General features: G+C 41.1%; 1 protein-coding gene across 28 annotated transcripts in view; it reads right to left on the minus strand.

The window, feature by feature from the left end:
• Positions 1-724: 724 nt before the first annotated feature.
• The window catches only part of Epb41l2 (erythrocyte membrane protein band 4.1 like 2), a 177,765-nt gene continuing 156,553 nt past the window's right edge, over positions 725-21,936 (minus strand). For 8 of the 28 annotated variants that reach the window (XM_040728263.1, XM_040728259.1, XM_013127275.3 and 5 more), the window contains 9 exons: positions 21,047-21,145; positions 17,817-17,981; positions 15,872-15,925; positions 15,109-15,672; positions 13,286-13,408; positions 11,145-11,243; positions 9,500-9,580; positions 8,893-9,001; positions 725-1,986 (listed from right to left, as the gene is read on the minus strand). In XM_040728263.1, coding sequence (XP_040584197.1) covers positions 8,894-9,001; positions 9,500-9,580; positions 11,145-11,243; positions 13,286-13,408; positions 15,109-15,672; positions 15,872-15,925; positions 17,817-17,981; positions 21,047-21,145 — 1,293 coding nt within the window. In that variant the 3' untranslated portion in view covers positions 725-1,986; position 8,893. Of the gene's footprint in view, positions 1,987-4,513; positions 5,693-8,892; positions 9,002-9,499; positions 9,581-11,144; positions 11,244-13,285; positions 13,409-15,108; positions 15,673-15,871; positions 15,926-17,816; positions 17,982-21,046; positions 21,146-21,936 lie in introns of those variants that run through there. The other 20 variants (XM_040728268.1, XM_040728260.1, XM_040728272.1 and 17 more) reach the window with 15 other exon arrangements.

Consider the following 21,936-nt stretch of genomic DNA (forward strand, 5'->3'; position numbering starts at 1 on the left):
ATACTAACTTTCTCATGGAAAGTATATGTACAGAAGCACATTTGGTTTCATAATATTCCCAAAGCTTGGCTAGCTGAGAGAGCCTTCTCCAGAGAGTTGTTTTTGTACAATTATAGAGAACGTGAGAAAGGCCTTTCACAAGTTGAGACATAATTTAGCGGGAACAGATCTCGAAGAAGACAGCTTTGCAAATTATATTTCCTGTGCTCATTTTAAATGACTACATAAAGAAATTCTATATAACATTTCAAATAGATTGTACTCTGTTGACCATTTTTCTGTGTAATGTTTAAAAGACAACTAAGCCCATAACGTGATATGCCTTGGTGAAAGCATTCCAGTACCCGAGCAAGCCTGCTCCATCAGATACATGAAGACACAGTGGACATAAAATAAAGTGGGACACAAAGCATGGCAGCAAGGCTCAAATGGTGCAGTGGAAAAACTCCTGAAAGCACACCAATAAAGAAGGACAGATCTCCCTTGCAGAATTCAAACAAGCTGGAGCACCATTTAGCCAGGAGCAAGGACTCTTTCCACAACACTTTCACCATTTCAGATCACTGATGCTAGTAGCAGCAACAAATTAAAACAAACAAACAAAACCCAGAGCTTAGCCACTCTTAAAATGCCATTAGGTATTTTTACAAAATATTCCATTTTCTGATGGAAAAACAGCATCCTCGTTTATTTCTTTTATGTTTATAAAAAGAGAAGTGACACGTTTTTAGAATAAACAAACTTTTATTTTATAACAGTATTACATAAAGCAAAATACCATTTAATACAACTTGAAGCTGCTATAAATCTAATCTGGCACTGTAACTATACAGTCAAAAAGCAAATGGAAAACATTTTCAATACAGTTAATAAGTCCCTATCAGGTCTCTGGCTGGCATCAGCTTTAAATGGTATAGCTTTCATATAACCAACGAAACCCCACCACTGCCCCAACCCTCTTCTCCCCAGCATCTTCAAACCTTTGAGTCATCAAACTATCTTAAAGAGATATACCTGCTCAGTAACAAAAGGTCAGTTTTACATGTAGACAAAGAAGTTTAATACAAAGCAAGTACACTACTCAAGAGTTCAAATAATGGGAAGTATTGAAACTGGAAAGGTTAAGAAAGAAAGCACTAAGGCTTTAAGCTGCCTGATTCTCTTTTAGTAGGGAAGGGGCAGGGCACGTTTTGTGGTTCTCCTGTTCTGGAATGCTGTCGCGAAGCATATGTCTGAGAAGTGCTGCTGCACTGTGAGCGGCGGTCTCTCAACACAGTGCTTGGTCAGTGAGCTTCGTAATTCTCCAGTCTGGAGAGTCTCTGACTCTAAAATACAAAGTCACAGGACTGGAGGAAAGTCAATGGGTTCAATATAAAAATCATCCATAGTGAAGTTCCCAAATGTTAGAAAAGTTTCAAGATGCAAGAAATGCATTTAATTGGTAGTAATATGTTCTCATGCAGTATATCTACTGCAAATTGAACAATGTAAATGTAGACTGTAAGAGTACAAGGGAAACAATCTTGAAGAATGAAAATCACTGTCTAAATTAGTCACAGAGTTTCCTCTCCACACAACAGCACCTGTTCAAGTGAACAGCACCGTACCAGCCAAGGCTGGCTTTGTTCACTGTCATTTGAGCAAATGAGTCATAAAAAGCAGGTAGGAAAAGGAAACCAATACAAAACCCTTAACAACAACAACAAAAAAAAAAACCAAAGAATTTAAAAAGAGAGAGAAAGAAAAGAGGAAGCATGAATATTTAGAAGTGGTTATAAAACAAATAATGTATTAGAAATGCATGGGAATAGTATGGACCAGAGCTGTTAAGGTAAGGTTTGGTGTTGGCATTTTAATTCTTCAGGCTTCTGGTCAATGTTACCAGTTGTAGCACAAATTTGCTGGAGTAGTGGTGTGGCGTTAAGACTTGGAATGGTCAAAGTTCTTCAGATTCATGAAGCTGAATGTTGTTTAAAAAATGACTTTCTAGGAAAAGAAAAAAAAACGACATAAAGCTTTTAAGTATTCCAAAAACAGGCTTAAAAATAAAGTTAAGTAATCAAACTTTTCAATCAAGTAATCAATAATTATCTGCCTATGTTAACAGGAAATGTGTTTACTGAAAACAAATATGAGAGTTTATTCCAAGCCTAGAAACCTTACAATTTCTGGAAAATTGCAAAGTACAGAAAAGGGGGGCGCAACAAAGGCCACACTACATGATCTACTATCATAAAAGAGACAACATCTGCCAAAATAATGCTTTGGACAGAACAGGTTAGATAAATATATTATTAAAATTGGAGATGAAAACCAAGGGCCAATGTTAGCTACCTCTGAAAATCTACAGTAAAAATGACATTTTCCATTCTTTATGACATTTTCTCTAGGTTTTGTGCCACTTTATTTCTTTAAATTTGGTTCCATCAAGAGAGCAAAAAATATGTATTTCAATGATATTACAGGAAGACTAGGAATGTGTAGGAAATGGAAGACAATAGATACTGAAGAAAAGTCTTCAAGACCTGCTGGACTTAACATGAAAACACATACTTAAAAACATCCCCTTGCCGGGCGTTGGTGGCGCACACCTTTAATCCCAGCACTCAGGAGGCAGAGGCAGGCAGATCTCTGTGAGTTTGAGACCAGCCTGGTCTACTGAGCGAGTTCCAGGACAGGCTCCAAAACAATACAGAGAAGCCCTGTCTCGAAAAAACAAACACACACACACACACACACACACAAAAGAAAACCCAAAACGTTCCTTACTCCCATTTAGTCATAGTAAAATCACAGAAACAGTATAACAGGCTACTTTTTCTGGTAAAACCACAAATGGTAACCTTGACATGCTTCTAGAATTCCAGGAAGATTTAGAATCTAAGACTTTCATATTTTAGTGTCAAATGCATTCATTACATTTTTACATGTATAAACTATTAGTTAATTAGATGCCTGTGAGAGTCAGACCACCAGACTCCTTACTGTTCTAGATGGCTGTGCAGTAACTTCCTTTATTTATACACCCATGTATCTTGGCTCTTCCTGCATTTAAAAACAGCACGTATTCCCTAAGTATTTAGGTTCTGAACTAAGGAAGACCAGAGACAAGCATGGAGCCACTAATGTCACTGACATATACACATTACACGTTTGTTTGTTTTTGCTTTTTGTATCTCTAAGAAATAAACTTAATATGGGAAACGTTTTTTATTCTGGGTTTAAATGGTTGACACTTTTCCCAACTAAAAATGAGGCATTGCACCTTTAGGTAAGAGTCAAAGTGCTTCAAGAGCCTCTACCTTTCCCTGCCTGTGCTGGGTGAACATGGATGGCCTGCTGGGTGAGCCACATCTCCAGTGCACAGCCCTCTTTGTGTGTGTGTGTGTGTGTGTGTGTGTGTGTGTGTGTGTGTGTGTGTGTGTGTGTGTGTGTGTGTAAGACTGCGTTCACTGTGTACCCCTGACTGGCCTGGGATTTACTATAGACCAGGCTAACCTCAAACTCACAGAGATCTCTGCCTCTGTCTCCCAAGTGCTGTGATTAAATGTGTGCACCACTACCCCTAACCCTTTAACTTTAGGACAGGATTCTATTTCATGTTTTTAGAAGTCTGGACACTCTTTTTATACTGTTCGTACACATTGACAGGCATTAATATCTTCACCTTTATAACATCATAGAGTCTGTTACAAGGTCAATGCTATTAAGCTTATGGATTATATTTTATGTATTAGAACTGTGGGCAAGCAAACAAAAACCACCCTGGATTATGCGATGTCAGTAAACATTTCTAACTACTACAGTCATTCCTGAGCTTGTGTCCTCTTTTGGATAATGTGAAATGGGTCAGTGTGGCTACACACCTACTGCAGGTCTAATTCCATGTTCCAATTCTTTAAGAGCACAAGCTGTGCCCACACTTGGCCTGAAGCTCTCACAGGTTCAGAGAGATCCACTTTACTCTCCACAGTGCACCCTGTGGAGCAGTTGAAAACAGAGGTCCATGTGCAGAAGTGTTCCGACCTCACTTTAAAGGCACAACCTCAGAAAAGTGAGCCAGTACTTTCGTTTATTTATTTATTTGCTTGTTTGTTTTTCAAGACAGGGTTTCTCTATATTGTTATGGAGGCTGTCCTGGAACTCGCTTTGTAGACCAGGCTGGCCTCGAACTCACAGAGATCCACCTGCCTCTGCCTCCAGTGTGCTGAAATTAAAGACGTGCATCACTGCTGCCTGGCAGTACATTGGTTTTTAAAAGCATTCAACACTACCTTTAAACGGTAAAGCACTTATTCAGGGAGAAGTCTGAATAAAAATGAAAACACAGGTTTTCTGTTTTGCTTTTTGCTTTTTAAAAAAATAATGAAAGAAAACAATGCAAAGTAATGCAAAGATCTTCAAATTATTTCAATTACAAAGAGCAGTAAGAGAATCAGGGATATAGAAAACAAAAACAAAATATTTATGTAAGACACAATACAATTATTTCTGAAATTACAAATGAATTCTGTGTAGTCAGGCATGACAGCCATTTCTAAAGAACTTTTTATTCTTTGGTTGTTAATTTACATGTTTAATTTCAAATTTCCAGCAATTTCTCTATTGTTTACATTATTAGAATCTTAAACTCCAAAGGCAAGTATACTGAATTTCCATTTAGACTAGCTCAGGAAACGGTCAATTGTTAAAGTGTCTGTATTACCAACAGAATGTAGACAGAATGTGGTCTACAGACTGAAGGTTGCCAAGACGCCTTCTGGAGGCCATACAGTCCCTGCCACTTTCATAGTCATCAGTCACACTAAGACAGGATTTCCTCTTTCAGGCACCAATGCTATAGTCGCAGTGCTAGGAGAGTGTCATTCTGGCAATGCTGCACCACCAGTGGACTACATTAGGAGTCCTGGTACAGCTGACACCCCCTCCTTTCTCCTGAGACAGGTCAGGGCTGTCTCTGAACTCAGTCCTCCTGCCTTAGCCTCACCGTTGGCAAGGTTACAGTGGGCATCACTATGTCTGGAAAACTCACCAGCTCACCCTCAAAGCAAAGGCTAATTTCATGGGCATATGCTTGAGCTGAGAGATAGAGAACAGAACTGTGGGCACAATGATCACTTCAGCTAAGTTTGAAAACTGATTACAGAAAGTGTTCTCCCTAAGCTGCTGCCATTTCCTGAATGGAGAGATGCAAGCAAGTGCTTGCTTTTCCTGGTTTGCTGGAGCCTGTCAATGCAGAGACCTATCACGTCAAGAGGCTCTACGTTCTTTAGCACTTGGGTGGCCCTCGTTAGCCATGTTCTTTCCAGTGGAAGGCACACTAACCCAACTTCATTCCGAAGACAAAAACTCAGTTCAAAGTCTGCCAGGATTATACACCACATAAACGTCTGCTTGTGGAACAGTCCATTTTAAGACGCTTCTCCCAAGTTTTTGTTCTCAAGGCATCTGTTCACCTCTCGTAGAGCTGCAGCCATCTCCCCTCCCTAAGGGGACACAGAAGGCGCCTGCATCCTTGCGACCCTTTCTGGTCCAAGCTCATTTTGCCAGTCATGATCCCTTGCCTTTGAGAAAAGAGTAGCTGCCAGTGAAGTCATCAGCTCAATCACTTCGCTCTTTAAGGCCAACAGTCATTTTCACAGTTAGAATTCCTATGTCCAGACAGCCTATCACACCAAGTAACCAGTTCCACCTGCGAATGCACAAGTTACCAGCTAAAGGGTACATGAAACATGAAGGAAATTCTACGTGTCACTCACATTTAAATTCAGCTTTTCTTTCTCCACCTATTTCCCATCATTTAGGAAAAGCAGATATAATACTTTCTTTTATCTTAAAAACTAGATTAATTAAACATGATTTTTCTTTTAAAAAGCATTAGTTTTATTTGGTCATTTGGCTTTATAACAAAGCCAAAAACTCAAGAGACTTTTGTCCAATATGAACTTTTCTGGAATGGATCCAAGTATAGCATGTGGAAATGTATTTGAAAGATTCCTGTGATGGATCCTTCAGCAAAGTCTGCTGGGGTGTGGTATCCAACTGGTGAATGGTCCTTCTAGCTCAGCCAGTCACCAACTAACTGGCTTGGGCCACACAAAGGGTGTAACTTCTCTAGCCTCAATGTCCTCACAAGTCACAGTTGACTCTAGGATCAATAACAGAGGTCTCAATACAAAGCCAATCATGGAATAAGTCCCTAGTAATATTAGCTAATAATGCCATACTTTTACAGACTTTGTGTATGCTATTTCACTCCTGATTTTGCTTCCAAATTAAATTCAATCCCACTCTTAAATACAGAGGTGTCCAGTACAGATTCTGTATTAAGAAATGGGGTGGAAGCCTTAATCCCAGTACTCGGGAAGCAGAGGCAGGAGGACCTATGTGAGGGGGGGAGGGAGGGTGATGGGACAGGGAGGGAGGGAGGGAGAGAGAGAGAGAGAGAGGGAGAGAGAGAGAGAGAGAGAGAGAGAGAGAGAGAGAGAGAGAGAGAGAGAGAGAGAGAGAGAGAGAGAGAGAGAGAGAGAGAGATGCCTGAATCACTATGGCTTCTCTGTTATAGGACACATCATCTAACCTTCCACAAAAGCAGCTAAGCTGTGACACTGCAGCTTAGAGGGAAGGACCAGTTATTTAATAAGCAGAGCTGAAATGCAACCACTGCTTTTCAGCGCCCAGGAAAAGCAAGTGAAGGATGCTTAATACTTGCTATATGAATCGCAATATTGATACACTCAGAAGTAAAGTATCTTTAATACTCCAGAGTATAAAAAGGGCATAAACCAGAAAGAAAGGCTTATAAGTTCAATTAATAATGAAAGAAACACCACAAGGCTCACAATATTTGTAACATAAAACATCATAAAGACTTAGTATTAAGAATCAGTAAATGCGGGCTGGAGTGATGGCTGAGTGGTTAAAATGGCTCACTGCTGTGGCAGAGGACCTGCGTTCAAGCCCCAGCACCCACGTAGTGTCTTATAACCACCAATGTATAAGTCCCATTTAGGGGATCCAATGCTCCCTCTGGCCTCTGATGGCAACAGGAATGAATGTGGTACAACATACAAGCAAACAATCAGACCCATAATGAAATATATCATTTGAAAAAAAAAACACAATAAATGGAAGAAAGAAAAAAACAGGTTTTTACAAAAGTAAGTATTTCACCGGAATGTTATGAGTTTTCTGGCTATTCCCATTTTCACAGAAAAAAATGCAAAAAGATAAGGAAGAAACTAAAATTACAAACACAGTTATATATCATTTCATGTCCACTAAATTAGCAAAATAAAAACCTCAGCATGGATGCTGTGAACTAGTAAGGTCTTCACTCTCCGCAGATGGACAAGTCAACAGTTTTACTGTGTGAGGCAGAAGATAATTGCTCTCCATGCCCATGAGTTACCTGCCCTGACTGCTCAAAGTACATATTTTTAAAGTAATCTTCCTGTATTCTATGTGATAAGGACTGTTTTATAAAATTCTAACAGATAAATGTCATAATTATACATTTCATCAAGAATTCTTTAGTCATCGCATGGAAGCTACTAATGTACTAACTAATTCCATACTATTAGTCATTTAAATTGTCTCAGGCCTTACTATTAGTACACAAGTGTGGTTTGGTCTGATGTTAGTGTGCTATTGGTACTAACGCTAGTGTCACTATAGTACATATAGGCCCCTCACTGATAAATCTTTTTAAAAAGCCAGTAGAATTTATCTATTTGTTATATATACAATGTTCTGCCTACATACCAGAAGAGGGCACCAGATTGAATTGTAGATGGTTGTGAGGCACCATGTGGTTGCTGGGAATTGAACTCAGGACCTCGGGAAGAGCAGTCAGTGCTCTTAACCTCTGAGCCATCTTTCCAGCCCTCTACTGGCTTTTAAAAAGACACAATATAAAAGACTCTGAAGAAGAATAGCAGCAAACATCCCTAAGTACTTTCTGCTTTTAATTTTTACTATATTTATTTGTCTGCACACATGTGTGTTTGTGTGAAAGAGTTTCTGCCAGAGCACAGACGTCAAGGTCAGAGGACAGCTTGAAGGAGCTGCTCTCTCCCCGGGATTGAATTGAGGTTGTCTGGCCGGCAGCAAGAGCATTTACCTGCTGAGCCCCCACTAAGTTCTTAAAGGGAGTTTAAAGTTAGGTTTTATCAAACTGTCTTCTAAGAAATCATATACATAATTATGTGAATATGGTTTCTTCCCATAACCTTCCAACACTGGTTAAAACAAAAACTTTGGCCATTTGAGTGAAAAACGTTCCATAGTCTTTAAATGTTTGCTGATTTAAGCAATATAGTAAGGCCAAAGATTCTTGTTTTTGTTTGCTTAGTTTTTACACAGTTTACCTGTATAATCTTCACCCTGTTTTTCTCCAGAAGTGTTTACACTTTCTTAATAATGCTTCAACTTTTTGGGACTATTAATCTTTTTCTGCTGGTTATATTAAACATCATTTATCATTATGTTCCCTCCATGGTCCAACTAAAACTTTCCACTTTTAGGTAACATAAGCATTTTACTTTCTTTATAGATCACTGTTTAATGCACAATGTTTAACATATAAATTTTAAAGGCTTAGTTCATTATCTCGCTCATAGAAGACAAATCTCTTTTTTATAAAGGTAACAGCCCCATCCTGCAATTACAGACTACACTAACAGGCTTGCTAGCAGCCTCGATGTATGCACTGCACAGCACCTGATAACCAGCAGACCACAGAGGTTCTCATTACATATATTTGAGCAGGTGTGCTTGGAGATAACAACAACCCGAAGAAGATCATGTAAAACTAAAGAAAGCAAAGACCCCGATACAACGTTGCACAGCACAGCATCACAGGGAATGCCGTGGATGGCCAGGCTTGCTTACCTTATTCTTCTCCTTCCTCTGCCAACTCTGTTTCTTTGTGCACTACTACCCTTGTGACCGACATATCAGGGTGCTGCTCTCTGGCTTCCCTAATTGCCTGAGCCAGCGCCTACCAGGGTCAGAAGAACAACAATCATAAGCTGAGTATTTAGTTAGCAGTATATAAATTTTCATTGTGAAAGAACTGAGATAATCTTCCCTTCCCTCTACTACCCCAAAATTATAATATAGAAAAATACTTAGTAGTCGATAGCCCAACTTTTCTTATGCTACAAAATCACTTGAAAAGAAACCTTGGTGGCTTTCTGTTTGTTTATTTTTTAGGGCATTGTCAATAACTGCCATTTGTTTTAAAATATGTGACGACTTGTCTTTAAACTAAGCCAATGTCAATTCCTACTGGCCACCGAAGTCCCCATTATCTTGCATGTTAGTCCAGTGGAAGATAAACGGTACTTCATGTTTTGTGCTGATGTACTTAGGCAAGCTCACAGGACAGGCTGTCACAGCACAAGCTGTGCGGTGTCTTGCCACCAAACTTAGGAGTTGGATCCGTCCAGGATGCACAAGGAGGCGATTACACACAGATGTGACAGGAGGGCCTTACCTGATCGTGATCAAGAGCAGCATCTCCTGTGATCACAATGCGTTTCTCAATTCTTGTTTCTGATATTCCACCCTTTACAGTCTAAAGGTCATAAAAAGAAGAAAGAACAGTAACTAGAGCTTGCAAGCAGAGTAGAAAAGCAAAGCTCCACCTCCAACTTCTGACCATTTTCAGACCAGAATACAGAGGAGCACAAGACTCAGGCTCTAAGTGTTTTCTGTGCTGAACTTCTCAGTTCCACAGAGTCCTAGTTAAAGATACAGCACCCATGTCTGTCCTTTACTTGAAAGCAGCCCTTAAGATACCAAGATTCCGGTGAGATTAAATGGAACAGAGGCCGTTTTAGAAAATCTAAGTAATTCCAGTGGGATAATCTATTACATTCCCTGACTTTCTTCCCTACCAGTCGGCCAATTTTTGTAAAGGAGAACAGAAAGAAGAAATAACTGTTCAGCATTTGTAGACTTACAAACACTTTAGGTGTATTTTCCATTTAGGCCATTACATGATACTATAGCTTTGATGTTTGATTCCAGTTATACAAATTCATTTAGTGTGTTCATTCATTTGATTTAGTGCAATTAAAAAAACCTTTCGTTTGATTTAAGGAAAACAAATGAGATCTTCATTAAACGTTTGATTTGATGATAGCTTCCATGTGTGGCTGTGCGCATGGACATAGAACACGCTGTGCACTGGCTGAAGAGGAAGACTGGGGTGAAGGAGGCCCTTACTGACAGCCTCACGGAGGTGCCCATCACCTGCAAGCTGACAGTGCCTGGGGCAGGCTGAAAAGTAGAAAGCTTGAGAGATCCACTGAGACCTTTGAAAAGAGCACTGGCGAAACCAGAGTCCCAAGAAAACACATAGGCAACCGCTAGCACCTTCACAATCCACACACCAGTCACACGCTACGGCACTGAACTAAGAGATAGGGCTCATCACTAGCTCAGTCGGCTGGGTATCTGTTAAACTGAGTACCAACGTACCCTGCATTTTTAATTCACGACACAAAAGTCCCTGCTATTCTTGCTTGCTATTTAAATTACTGTCCTGAAACATGGGGTGGAAATGGTGTAACAGACATATTTAAGGCCATTAAAAGCACTAATCCAATGTGGAAATATAAGCAAAATGAAACACTGGAACATCAGCCTGCAACTGCACTGGAGTGCATCAGAATCAGCTGGAAGCTTCCCCACAGGGTTTCAATAGGTCTGCAGTGAGTCATGACCTTTAGACATCCAAGACCCAGATGCCGCTGATGCTCTCAAGCCAAGACTACATGGGTTGGTTATATACTCTTAAATGTTTAGAAAACGCTCTGGTAAAATGTCTCAAATCAACATACTAGAATCTTAAATAAATGAGAGAAGTCTCACAATTTTATTTAAATAGTTCTTCTATCCATGTCTTAAATATAGCTAGTCATATTTTTACCCCCTTGTACTTTACAAAACTGTAATTTGGCTCGAAACACATTTGTTGTTGCAGCCTAATTTCTTGGATACTTTAAAGAAAGACATTTTTGTCCAGTGGCACTGTCTGTGTATTACTTAGAAGTATGTGCAGGAACAAAGGAATAATACAGAAAAGGTCTGTTTGCCATGTACCATCCTCTCCCTAGGTCCCCAGGTCGCTTTACCTTGGTGATGTGTGTGGTTGTCGTTGTTGACACGGACTCAGATGGGATGGTTTGTGCAGTCAGTAACGTGCCCGAATCACCACCAGCCCCGCCATCAATCTTTGCATAGTTGGAGGGAAAATACAAAGTAATGCTTAACTTCCATCATGTAAGAAAAGACCCCGCCCACTGAGTATGCATCTTCTAAGATTCCACAGTTGGCAGGGGATGCTATCTGCCTGTCCTTTGCATGTTGGTAGTAGTGGTTCATGGCCCAGAAAGCAGCTGCATTGAAAATGGAGGAGCTGTGAAAAACAGTGAATGTACAGAAGCAAACCCTGTGGCAAAAAGAGGAAGTAGAACAAAGTAGAAGTTGGGACTGTAAGCCATATAAGAGTAAAGAGGATTTGTCTGAGGACATTTGTAGAAACCAGAAAAAGAAACCCGAGAGCCAGATGAAGAAGTTTCCACAGTGACCAGAAGTACTGACTTTGCTATTGTTTTTTTAAGCACAGGTGGGTAAAAATAAGTAAACAATTTCTCAGCTTACTGACAACAGAACCTGATGAGGACAAACTGAACTTGAATGAATTAGATATTTGCTCATCTCAAATATGTTTTCTAAAACTTACATAGTTCTTACAATGGTTGGTAACTCAGGAGTACATACATGTATACAAGCGCATATACTAATATTATATATGTGGATACACTCCATGTATGTCTCATATATATCCCCCATTGTGTATATTTTAACAGGGGCTACTTTAATTTGTTCGCTTTAACACTGGAAGAGGCAGAAGATTCTAGAGTTTTCCAGGAAAAATAACAAAGTAAATTAATACCTAGGTTGCTTATGCTACAATTGCAAGTGTATCTGCCTATTTCCTGACACTAACACAAGGAAATTCCTCCCAAACTTGCCGAAGTCACCTGAGCTTCTTTCTAAGGGTACTTACCACAAAGCAGGTGTAAGAGCAATATTCTCACAAACCTACCCATGATAAGAAACCTGTGTGCTTTAATGCGGGAGCTATGCACACACGCGTAACATGCTTAAAACTGTTTTGATCTACGTTGCATACATGTACACATTCAGTCTCTTAAAAAATATTTTGAGATCTGACATCCTTCACCTCAGTGCAATCCTGCCAGAGAAAGGTAAACTATTTATTGTACACAGTTTTAAACAGGTCCATTTTGAAATGATGAGCCCATTTGATTAGTTTGTGTGTGTGCATACACACGAGTCTGTGGAGCCCAGAGGACAGTGTCAAGTGTCTTTCTCAATTGCTGGCCACCTTGTTTCTGAGACAGAATCTCTCACTGAACTGGAGATGACCAACTCAATCAAATTTAGCAGCACTGGTTGGCAAGCAAGCCCAACGTCCCCCCTTCTCCCCGGTACTGAGATTACAGGCAAGGACCGTTCCTAGCTTTGAACAGGTAGCTGAACTCAGCTCTTCATGCTTGTGTGGCAAGCACTTTACCATAAACTAAGCAATCTCTCCAGGTTTCTTATTTAAAAATTTTGCAGAACTAGTGTCTGCAGACCTAAAATCAAGTACACAATTCTTCTAGTCATTCAGATATGGATTACATGGAAATGACTACATATACCTAAGAAAGATGACCCAGCATAAAGGGGAGAAAGTTATGTGGGTATCCTCTAATATTAGAATAAATTATGAGTTTATTTAGTCTGCTTTTGTGAAGTCAGAGCAGGGGGAAGCTTGTAATACTACAAATCTATAAAATATGTCACATCTAGTAAACGTTGCAAGATTATCTGCTTCCCAAAAACATACACATAGTTTTAGATATAACCAGCCAGAAAGGCCCAATAGTAATAGGATAGGTCTTGTGCTGCTTGTGGACAGTTCTGCTACGTAAGTACCACATCCGCAATATGTACTCCTCATCTATAACTGAGGTTTTTCTTTCCCTAGGTACCAGGGTCTGAACTCAGAGCATCACACTACTAGAACTTTGGAGGTCACCCATTTGAATGTAGCTCTGTCTAAATCTAAGACAGCAACAGAGCAGGTACAAAGTGGGAAAAGCTATGCCAAAGTCAGAAACAGGGGAAGACACTGTAAACAGAAATATGCATACTAAACAGAAAGGGGAATCCAAACAGTCCAAATCTTGAGCATTTGTACCTGTGGAGACTCATATGTGATGGTTTTGGTCTCAGTTTGAACAATGGGGACTTCCTTGGTGGAGATTTCTGTCCTTTGTGAGGCATCAGAAATTGTTACCATCTCTGTTTTTACCACTGGTGGCTGAGGTGGAAAAGGAAGGGAAAGGTAAATTCTAGTGGTCATAAGGTAGAGGTGTTTAAAGGAACCTTCAAAAGGAACTGTTAAAATATCCAAACACACAGTCATGCACGAAGAGGAAGAAAAAAGCAAATAACCTCAAAGATTTAAAAGATAAATTTCCCTTAAATATATCTCACACACATATAAGTACATATGCGTGTGGAAGCACACACACACAAACACATACACACAAGCACATACATGGAAAATAAGCTAAAATAATGACTCCCTAAATTGTATTACTTTTCAAATTGTGATGGTCCTAAACCACTATACTGACACATATATACTTTACTTTGAAGAGAAAAAAACGTTAAAATTGAAAGCTAATACAATGCACTAAAGGTAACTATCTCTATTTTCACTGAAGCTTAAAGAACCACAATGTGAAGGCTTATTATTTTTAATTGGATTGTAAGCTATGTAAGCCAAGATTTACTCTCCCCCCCCCGCAAAATATGCCATTATCAGAAAGGAAATTTTCAAGTATGATTATTTTCAATTACCCTCATCTGAAAGTGTGCTTTCTTTTGAATTAAGTACAATAAAATGTTCTATCTAAAATTAGTCCATCAGGGTTGCATTAAGTGCTCTGAAAGATTTTACACACGCAGAAAGATTCGATGTCTGTTAACTCTGCTGAGCATACATGAGTACACACACCAGACTACAGCGCTACCAAATATTGTAACACTTCCTTTGAGAGAAAACTCCCAACAGGTATAATTATTTAAAAGTGTTCAAAAGACTCTTGAGATGTTTTCTCTGAAATGAAGTATGAAATTAAAAGTAACCTATTCACTCCAAAACAAAGCCACTTAAAGACTGTCTACTCAGAGAGCAAATGCTGATAAATCCAGATACGGTGGGTATTCTGGAATCAAGAGACATTCCTGTGTAAGTAAATTATCCCATGAAAGACATTGCCCCTATTGATCAAGACTGAATCTGAGAGTAATTTGCAAGGTTCTCTTTCTTGAAAATAAGAAAAGATGTATCTAATATAGGACAGTCTACAAAATAATCAATTTGCAAACAATCCAGGACTGATGTAGGAACACGAAGAGTGCATGTCTACTGAATGTTTAGTCCTTGGATGTCAAGAAGGAAAAGGTTCTTAACCAAAACACACTCTCCATGGACTCTAAAGACAGGAAGCACAGTGGCATTTAGGAAATCATGTCCTTACCACTGCCAGAAGTTGCCTTCACAGCACCTGCTGTGAGCTCAAAGGAAAAGAAAATGATCCAGAAAGTCAAATCCAGTCATTACAGCAGGAACACACACTTAAGCCCACCATCTTTGAACAGTACACAGACATTTTACTAATAAGCCAATGAGAAAAGGCATGCGATCCAGGAAGTAGTGCAAGGAAAGACACCTAAAACATGCAAAGAGAAACTGAAATGGGAAGCGAGGAGGAAAAGGAACATGGCTGTGGGCGTTCACCCTACAGGTGATCCAGCTGCAGCCAAGAAGCTACAAACTGTGACCTGAGCTGCAGATCTACAGAGCAGTGCTTCCCTCCTCTTCCCACACAGAACAATCAAGATTCTTGCTGAAAAGGCTGAAGGAGAACTAGGGGAAAGGTGAGGGAAGGCAGGCGTTCCCACCTGAGAAACAGCGCTATAGTTTAGCTCATGCTGGAGACTCCCATTTACCTCTGAACAACAAATAATCTCTGGTAAAACATCAATGTCAACATGGGGCACCTCTCCGTTAACTCTGTGTTGCTCTTCCTCTGTTTCTTCTCTCATGTCTTGCTTAACAGTGCCTCCGTGTGCACTCTTCTCTCCGGGCACCTTTTGGGCAACTACATTTTGCTGGGCCTCTGTTTCTACTGTGAGCACACTGGCCTCTGCTTGTCTGTCTGGCATGGCTTCAGGCATGGCTGCCTCCCTCTCTACTACCTTGGCTGCTTGGCTGGGCTCTTCCTCCATCTCTTCGTCACACTCCTCCTGCTCCTCCCTTATGGTGCCCTCGGCCACTCGGTGGTGGGGCTGGTACTCGCCCACATCTTCCTCCTCACTGTCACTGCTGCTGCTGCTCTCAGAAGACAGGGAGGTGGAGTCTTTTTGTGTCACCGGCTCCACCTTACGAGTCTCCCCAGGACCACTCCCAGCTGACATCTCTTTACCATTCATTTCTTCTGTGATTACTCTTTCGTCTTTCCCAACCTCTGCCCGCTTCTTCTCCTCCACTACATTCAGAGTCTCATGTGAACTCTGTACAAAAAAGAAAGACGGATGAGGGAAAACAAAAATATGTGAATAAATAAAAACAGCAGGAACTCAAATTAACTGATGGCAGATTCATGTCATGGAGGAAAACAAAGATGATTATGATGGCTGACTGGAAGGGAAGCAGGGAAACATGAGGCGATGAGAGGCGTTAGGCATGGTATTAACATGGAAAGGGGGGAACCTTAAGAGCGTCCCTGGCTCCAGAGCAAGGCCCTTCCGATGCAGGAGTGCGAGTCTGCGAAACAAAAAGCAACCGAGGACACAAAATCAATACCGTTCACCTCAACAACCACCGACACAGACATGACAATGCAAACACAGACCAGCAAGAACCAACCCTACTAAACCCATGCTCAGGGTCAGAGGACAATTAGACAAATGCCATACACTTACAAAAAGAAACAAAAGACAACACCAGTCAATAATCTTGAAAATAAATTTAAAAAATTACTACAGGTATAAGCCCTATTTATGGAGTTGAAAATGTTTAAAAAAATGTAATTATACCTAAGCTTCCTAATCCGCTTACAGGATAAACTTTGAATCTGTTCCTCAAACACTGTAGTCTGATCTAGAACATTGGCTGAGACCCTAAGTCCTAAATAAGTGCAGCATCAAGGATTTCTTTCTTTTGGGAGAGGGGACAATGCTCTTTAAAAAATAGCTTGGAGCTGGGCAGTGGTGGCACACATGTTTAATCCCCGTACCGGGGAGGCTGATGTCTGTGAGTCTGACCAGCCTGGTCTACACAAGTGTGTTGCAGGACAGCAGGGGCTGTTACACAGAGAAACCCCGAGGTAGGGGGACGAGGCAAAATCATGTTTGGTTTCAAACGGCTATTAACATTAACACGTTCATTCCAGACAGTTATGAACATCTCAATGTGTAACATAGATATTTGGGTGGGGGACGACATTTGCCCAATCATCCCAAAGCCCTGTGGATACCTATTTCTTGGGAGTACATGACTTGTATTTGATTGGAACAGTAGCTTACCATTCTATCTAACACCTGTATACTGAAGACCGGAGTGACATACATTCTATGGCCCAGTGTTAACTAGGGTAGAGACTCCTTTTAGAGGAGTTTTCAAGGCATCACACTACTTTATACTTGCACAAATAAAGCAGAGTAACAGGCTTACATCATCCTGACACTCCTACTAATGATCTAACTGAAAAATAATTCAGCTCCAAGCAGCAGCGCTATTTACTCATGGTGTACAGCACTGTCCTCTGACCCTGCTGGACACTATCTGTACTCAGAGCCTTTCCTGCTAGACACCAGGTACTCCGTGGGTCCCGGCAACAAGGACAACCAGAGCTAAACGCTACGAGTCTCTGTGGCACCTCCAAAATATGCCACAGGCGCTCTAACCTGTCACTCTGAAACGCATTGTCACTTTACGTTTGAGGTGCTCAAAGTTCGTAGCATGTGTGTGGTTAGCAACGTAAGAGAGCCACCTTTCCAGTTTGACTGAAAACCCACGAGTTTCACATATTAAACTGAAAGCCATGAGTCTATGTTTACAAGCAACTGACATTTAACTACAAACTGCTTCCCAGATGAAGATACCTAGTGTTCAGAGCATTTCCAAGGCAGATGTTCCAGGCTTATCACAGGCCAGTGGTATAACTATTATTACTTAGCCTCAAATGGGTAGACAGGCTTGGCTCAAGTTCAGGGAATTCCAGCGTGTCATCCCAACACAATAGCTCAGGAACTCTGGTGGGCATGTGAGTGCTGTTTCAAACGACAGAATGCCACAAGATGCCTGAGATGTGAGTTCTGGAAACTCGAGCTCTGCAAGCACTTAGCTAGCTTCCGCTTGGTGGACACTTTCCTGCTGCTTGGTAACTCCAGCTCTGGGCCTCAGTGATTCAAACAATTTCCTAAATTTAGGTAGGGATTTTTTTGTTTGTCTGTTTTGTTTTGTTTTTTTAACAAAAATAAATAGGAGAAATTATCCAATCTACTTTATGTTCAAATGCACTATTTCTTGAATGACAGTGATTTCACTAGTAAAGTAGAGGGAAGGTACCTAAATACTCAAAAGGAAAAAAATAAGAAAGAAAATCTGTCTCGTATGTGGCTTTTAGTAGCAGGGGAAACAAAGTAAAATGCACCTCAGGCAAGTGTGAGAAGGGCGAAGATAGTTTTTCTCTAGGTGCATTAGAGTTCACAACAGCGCCCTCTGCTGTCCAAGTGGTGGCTGAAGGGAAGGAGGCTTTCATACTATGAGAAAAGCCCTTTCCACTAAACAAAATTGATGTTATCTCCTCTTCTAGGCTCTAGAGGTCAGAAAAGGAAGAGGAAATAATTAGCAATACAGCAGGACAGATGGCAGTGACCTAAGAGAAAGGAATGGTTACACAAGAAAGAAAAACAGAACAGCACACATGAAAGGAAGGGTGAGAATTTTGGAGATGCGAGCAGGCTTCTATGGTTTGCCTGAATGCCAACTTTTGCACCTTGCCTGAGAACCTCTGGAAGCTGTAATCTACAGAAGCCAGCTCCAACGCCACTCCTCTCCCAGCCCCTCCAACACTGACTTCTGAGGTAGCTGTTTGCTCTCTCTCTTTCTGGTAGAGATTTTTCTTCCCTGAGCTGGCTCCACTCTGGGTTTCTGACTCTGCCCACTGAATAGAGCATATCCCGTGCAATGCCCTCTGTAACCACCCTACCGCCTATGATCTCTGCTCCACACAACTGCAGCAAACATTCTTGACAGAACGGGGGGGGGAGGGGAGGAGAAGAGACAAAAACAAACAGTTAAAAAAATTAAGGCAGTCCCAGAACTGAAAATTCAGTACTTAGTGAGCTCATCTGTCTGAAAATCAAATGGGCATATATATTAAGTTTCACATTTCTATCCCCTACACAATGCTTCCTAGTCAGCCAGCGAGGACACCAGACAAGCTGTGACAATGCTCAGAACTTGGGAAGCCACAAAGGATGAACAAGAAAATCCCCACCCCCTGCCACCCGCCATGTGGAACATTGTGAGAATTCTTAATAAACCACCTTCTCCAGAGACCTTAAGAAAAGGCAAAGGCATGGCATGCATACAGTGTTCTTCAGACAATAACCTGAGGAGGATGGCGTGGGAGGGTGGGCAAGCTCTTAAAAGTTCCAGCAGAGAAAAAAGTTTCTCATCTTCAGCTATAAAAATGGAGGAATTTCAGCAGTGCTGGCACACATCTTTAATCCCAGCACTTGGGGGCAGAGGCAAATGATCTCTGTGAGTTCCAGGCCAGCCTAGTTTACACAGCAGGTTCCAGGACAGTCAGAGCTGTTACATCAAGAAACCCTGTCTCAAAAACAAAACTATGTGGTGGGGGCGGACTGTGTAATTCAAGTGTTGTGCACTGAATTAATCAAATATCTTCAAAAGTATCTTACTGATTGGGTATGTCACTAATGTAGTGTTTGTCCTACATGTTCAATACCCTGGAACCAACCCTCAATACTACATCCCCCAAAAAGACCTATATAAGTCATCATAAGTCTTATGATACACAATAGTTACTTACCATTAAAAACTAAAAATCCGTTGGCTCCCAATTTTCTGTTCTATCCCCAAAACACATACACACACACATACACACACACACACACACACACACACACACACACACACACATGAAAAACAAAACAAAACAAAAAATACCCAAGGGGGGGAGACAAAAACCACCTAGGGGTTAGAGAGATGAGATGGCTCAGAAGTTAAGAACACTTGTTCTTGCAGAGGACCCAGGTTCGATTCCCAGTACCCACACAATGGTTCACAAGCACCTATAATTCCAGTTCTAGGGAATTTGATGCCCTCTTCTGACCTCTGTGGGCACCAAGCACTCATGAGGTATATACATAAATGCAGGCAAAACACTCACACATAAAATAAAAATTAACAAATCTTTAAATTTTTTAAGACTCATACTATAGGAATTTGAAAATTTTAGGCAAATACTTGCACATGTTTTTACACTTTTCAATAATGATTATTGCCCAAAGACAAATAAGAAACCTTGGAAAATCAAAAGTGAAAGGAAAACATAATAAAGATGGAAACTGAACTGGTATTCAACTGGAGTCAAAGCATAAGCAGGCTGAGTGCGTGCTTCCTATAGTGGTATGTTATGTCAAGAGAAACACACACTGGCAGATGGCCAGCAAATGCTTCATGGGTGAAAAGACACCTGGATAACAATCGCTAGAGAACGCCAGATATAGAGATACAGATATATAGATACAGATATAGATTTTCCCCCACATATCAGAGAATGCAGTTACTTCAAATGCATATAACCCCCCCCCAGGAGCTTTCCCTGATTAAAGGTCACATAACTTCACTTTAACCTCTAATTCTAGTTAATATCTCCAAAAGCCCTTTTAAAGTGACAGCAATCGACTTGGGTTCTGTGTATTTTCATGACTACTTCCCCGTCTATTAAGCTCCTATCATTTGGCTATTTCTGTTCCTTAAACCAGTTCCTAGTTTAGCAGCTGCCATTGGTATGGATACATCTCCTAGTCTACTTTCTTTGAGACAGGGTTTCTCTGTGTAGCCCTGGCTGTCATGGAACTGGCTTTGTCGACCATGCTGGCCTCAAACTCAGAGACATCTACCTGCCTCTGCCTCCCGAGTGCTGGGATTAAAAGTCTTATACCACTACTGCCTGGCTTTGATCTAGTTTATCATAAACAATTTTCTTTAAATGCCATCTCCTCCTGACCCTACTAACACAATACCATGTTCCACCTATTTAAGGTTCTTAGTACGTGAAATTCTCTAATCACTAACGAGCATGCCTGCTGCTACCTTCTCAGCAGACTCTCAACTCTCCAGGCTAACTAGCCAGCAGGCTAAGCAACCCCAGCACAGCAGAGTGGAGTGGAAAAGGAACAGAAAGCTTGTTCCCTCACTCATGACAGGCATTTCACATAGTCAAGGACAAAAGGAGAAAGAAGCTTCTATGGTGATTAGTAAGCTATGAACCAAAGCACACACAATGTATCTTAACAGCACCACCATGTGCCTAAGGGGCGTACAGTGCATTTCCATGAGACTAGTTTCCCAACCAGAACCACATGCATCAAAGGATGGATCATGTGTCACCTAACACAGGTGACATTCCTGCACTTCCTTATTCTCAAACTGCATCTAAGGTGTTGACTAAAACAGAGTTTTTCTCCCCAATGTTTCTATGCCCCTAATACATAGGAGCCTAACTTTTTAAAACACTCAACAACTATTTGAAAATTAGGTTGACACGTTAACAAAGTATCTCTGGCTGTGAGCAGAAATGCATGGGGGTGGGGAGCAAAAGCAGATCCAATGACGCAAGGTGAACACCTTGTCCGCCTGAGCTTCCTCTTCAACTGTCCGTGGAGCCGCCATCAGGTACTTCTCCTTCATGGATAGAACATCCTTGAAAAGACGGTCTCCTTTTCTCTATTGTTTTAAACAATGACATAATCAACAGAAAGACACATACATCACACCTATAGCAACACAAACGCAAAAGGGGGTGTAGGTCAGTGAAGCAAACGACAAGGAACGGTTCAGAGAGGAAAGCTGTTCCTCGCTAGGTCAGCAGCCACCATCTCTCTGGAAATTCCGGACGAGACTGCTCAAACCCCCGGTTCTTCAGAAAGCCTGTGAATGCTGGTCTCCTCCGTCACAGCACCAGCTCGTACAGCCTCTAATCTCTCCATCTGACAGGGCACATCTTTTGGCTCAGCAATGACTTTGGCTCACTCGTTCTTGCAGCACTGCCTCTGCTCAGTGCCACAAACTGGGAAACTTAATACTACCCGGGGCTTTGCTCTGAGCAAGGGTGAGTAGCCAACATCGCAGCGTCCAAATCTACAGTCTACACCTGGGCAACATTCACTGTATCACGGGAGGGAAATAAAGTTTTAATGCAACATCTCTGTGCTGCTTTCAAAAGTGCAGAGCAAGCTGCATCAATCTCCTCAAGAGGGACGTGCCCACGAACCTCCTGCACTCACAGGAGAGGTCTGCGAGCATCCTCAAAGAGGAGGAAGAGGATGGAACGAACGCAGAGATAGTCTCAGAGCATATTCTAAAGTCTACTTGGTGAAGGTAAGCAGCAGACATGAAAAGAAAGGAGAGCAGGTCTGAGGCTCACTCGTGTTTATGTTTTTGAAACACAACTCTATTTACTGTTTGCCAGGAAGTTTCATAAGTGCATCAATATATAACATTCATAACATACAATG

Source organism: Mesocricetus auratus, unplaced genomic scaffold, assembly GCF_017639785.1.
Source record: "Mesocricetus auratus isolate SY011 unplaced genomic scaffold, BCM_Maur_2.0 Super-Scaffold_100018, whole genome shotgun sequence".
Classification (NCBI taxonomy): domain Eukaryota; kingdom Metazoa; phylum Chordata; class Mammalia; order Rodentia; family Cricetidae; genus Mesocricetus; species Mesocricetus auratus.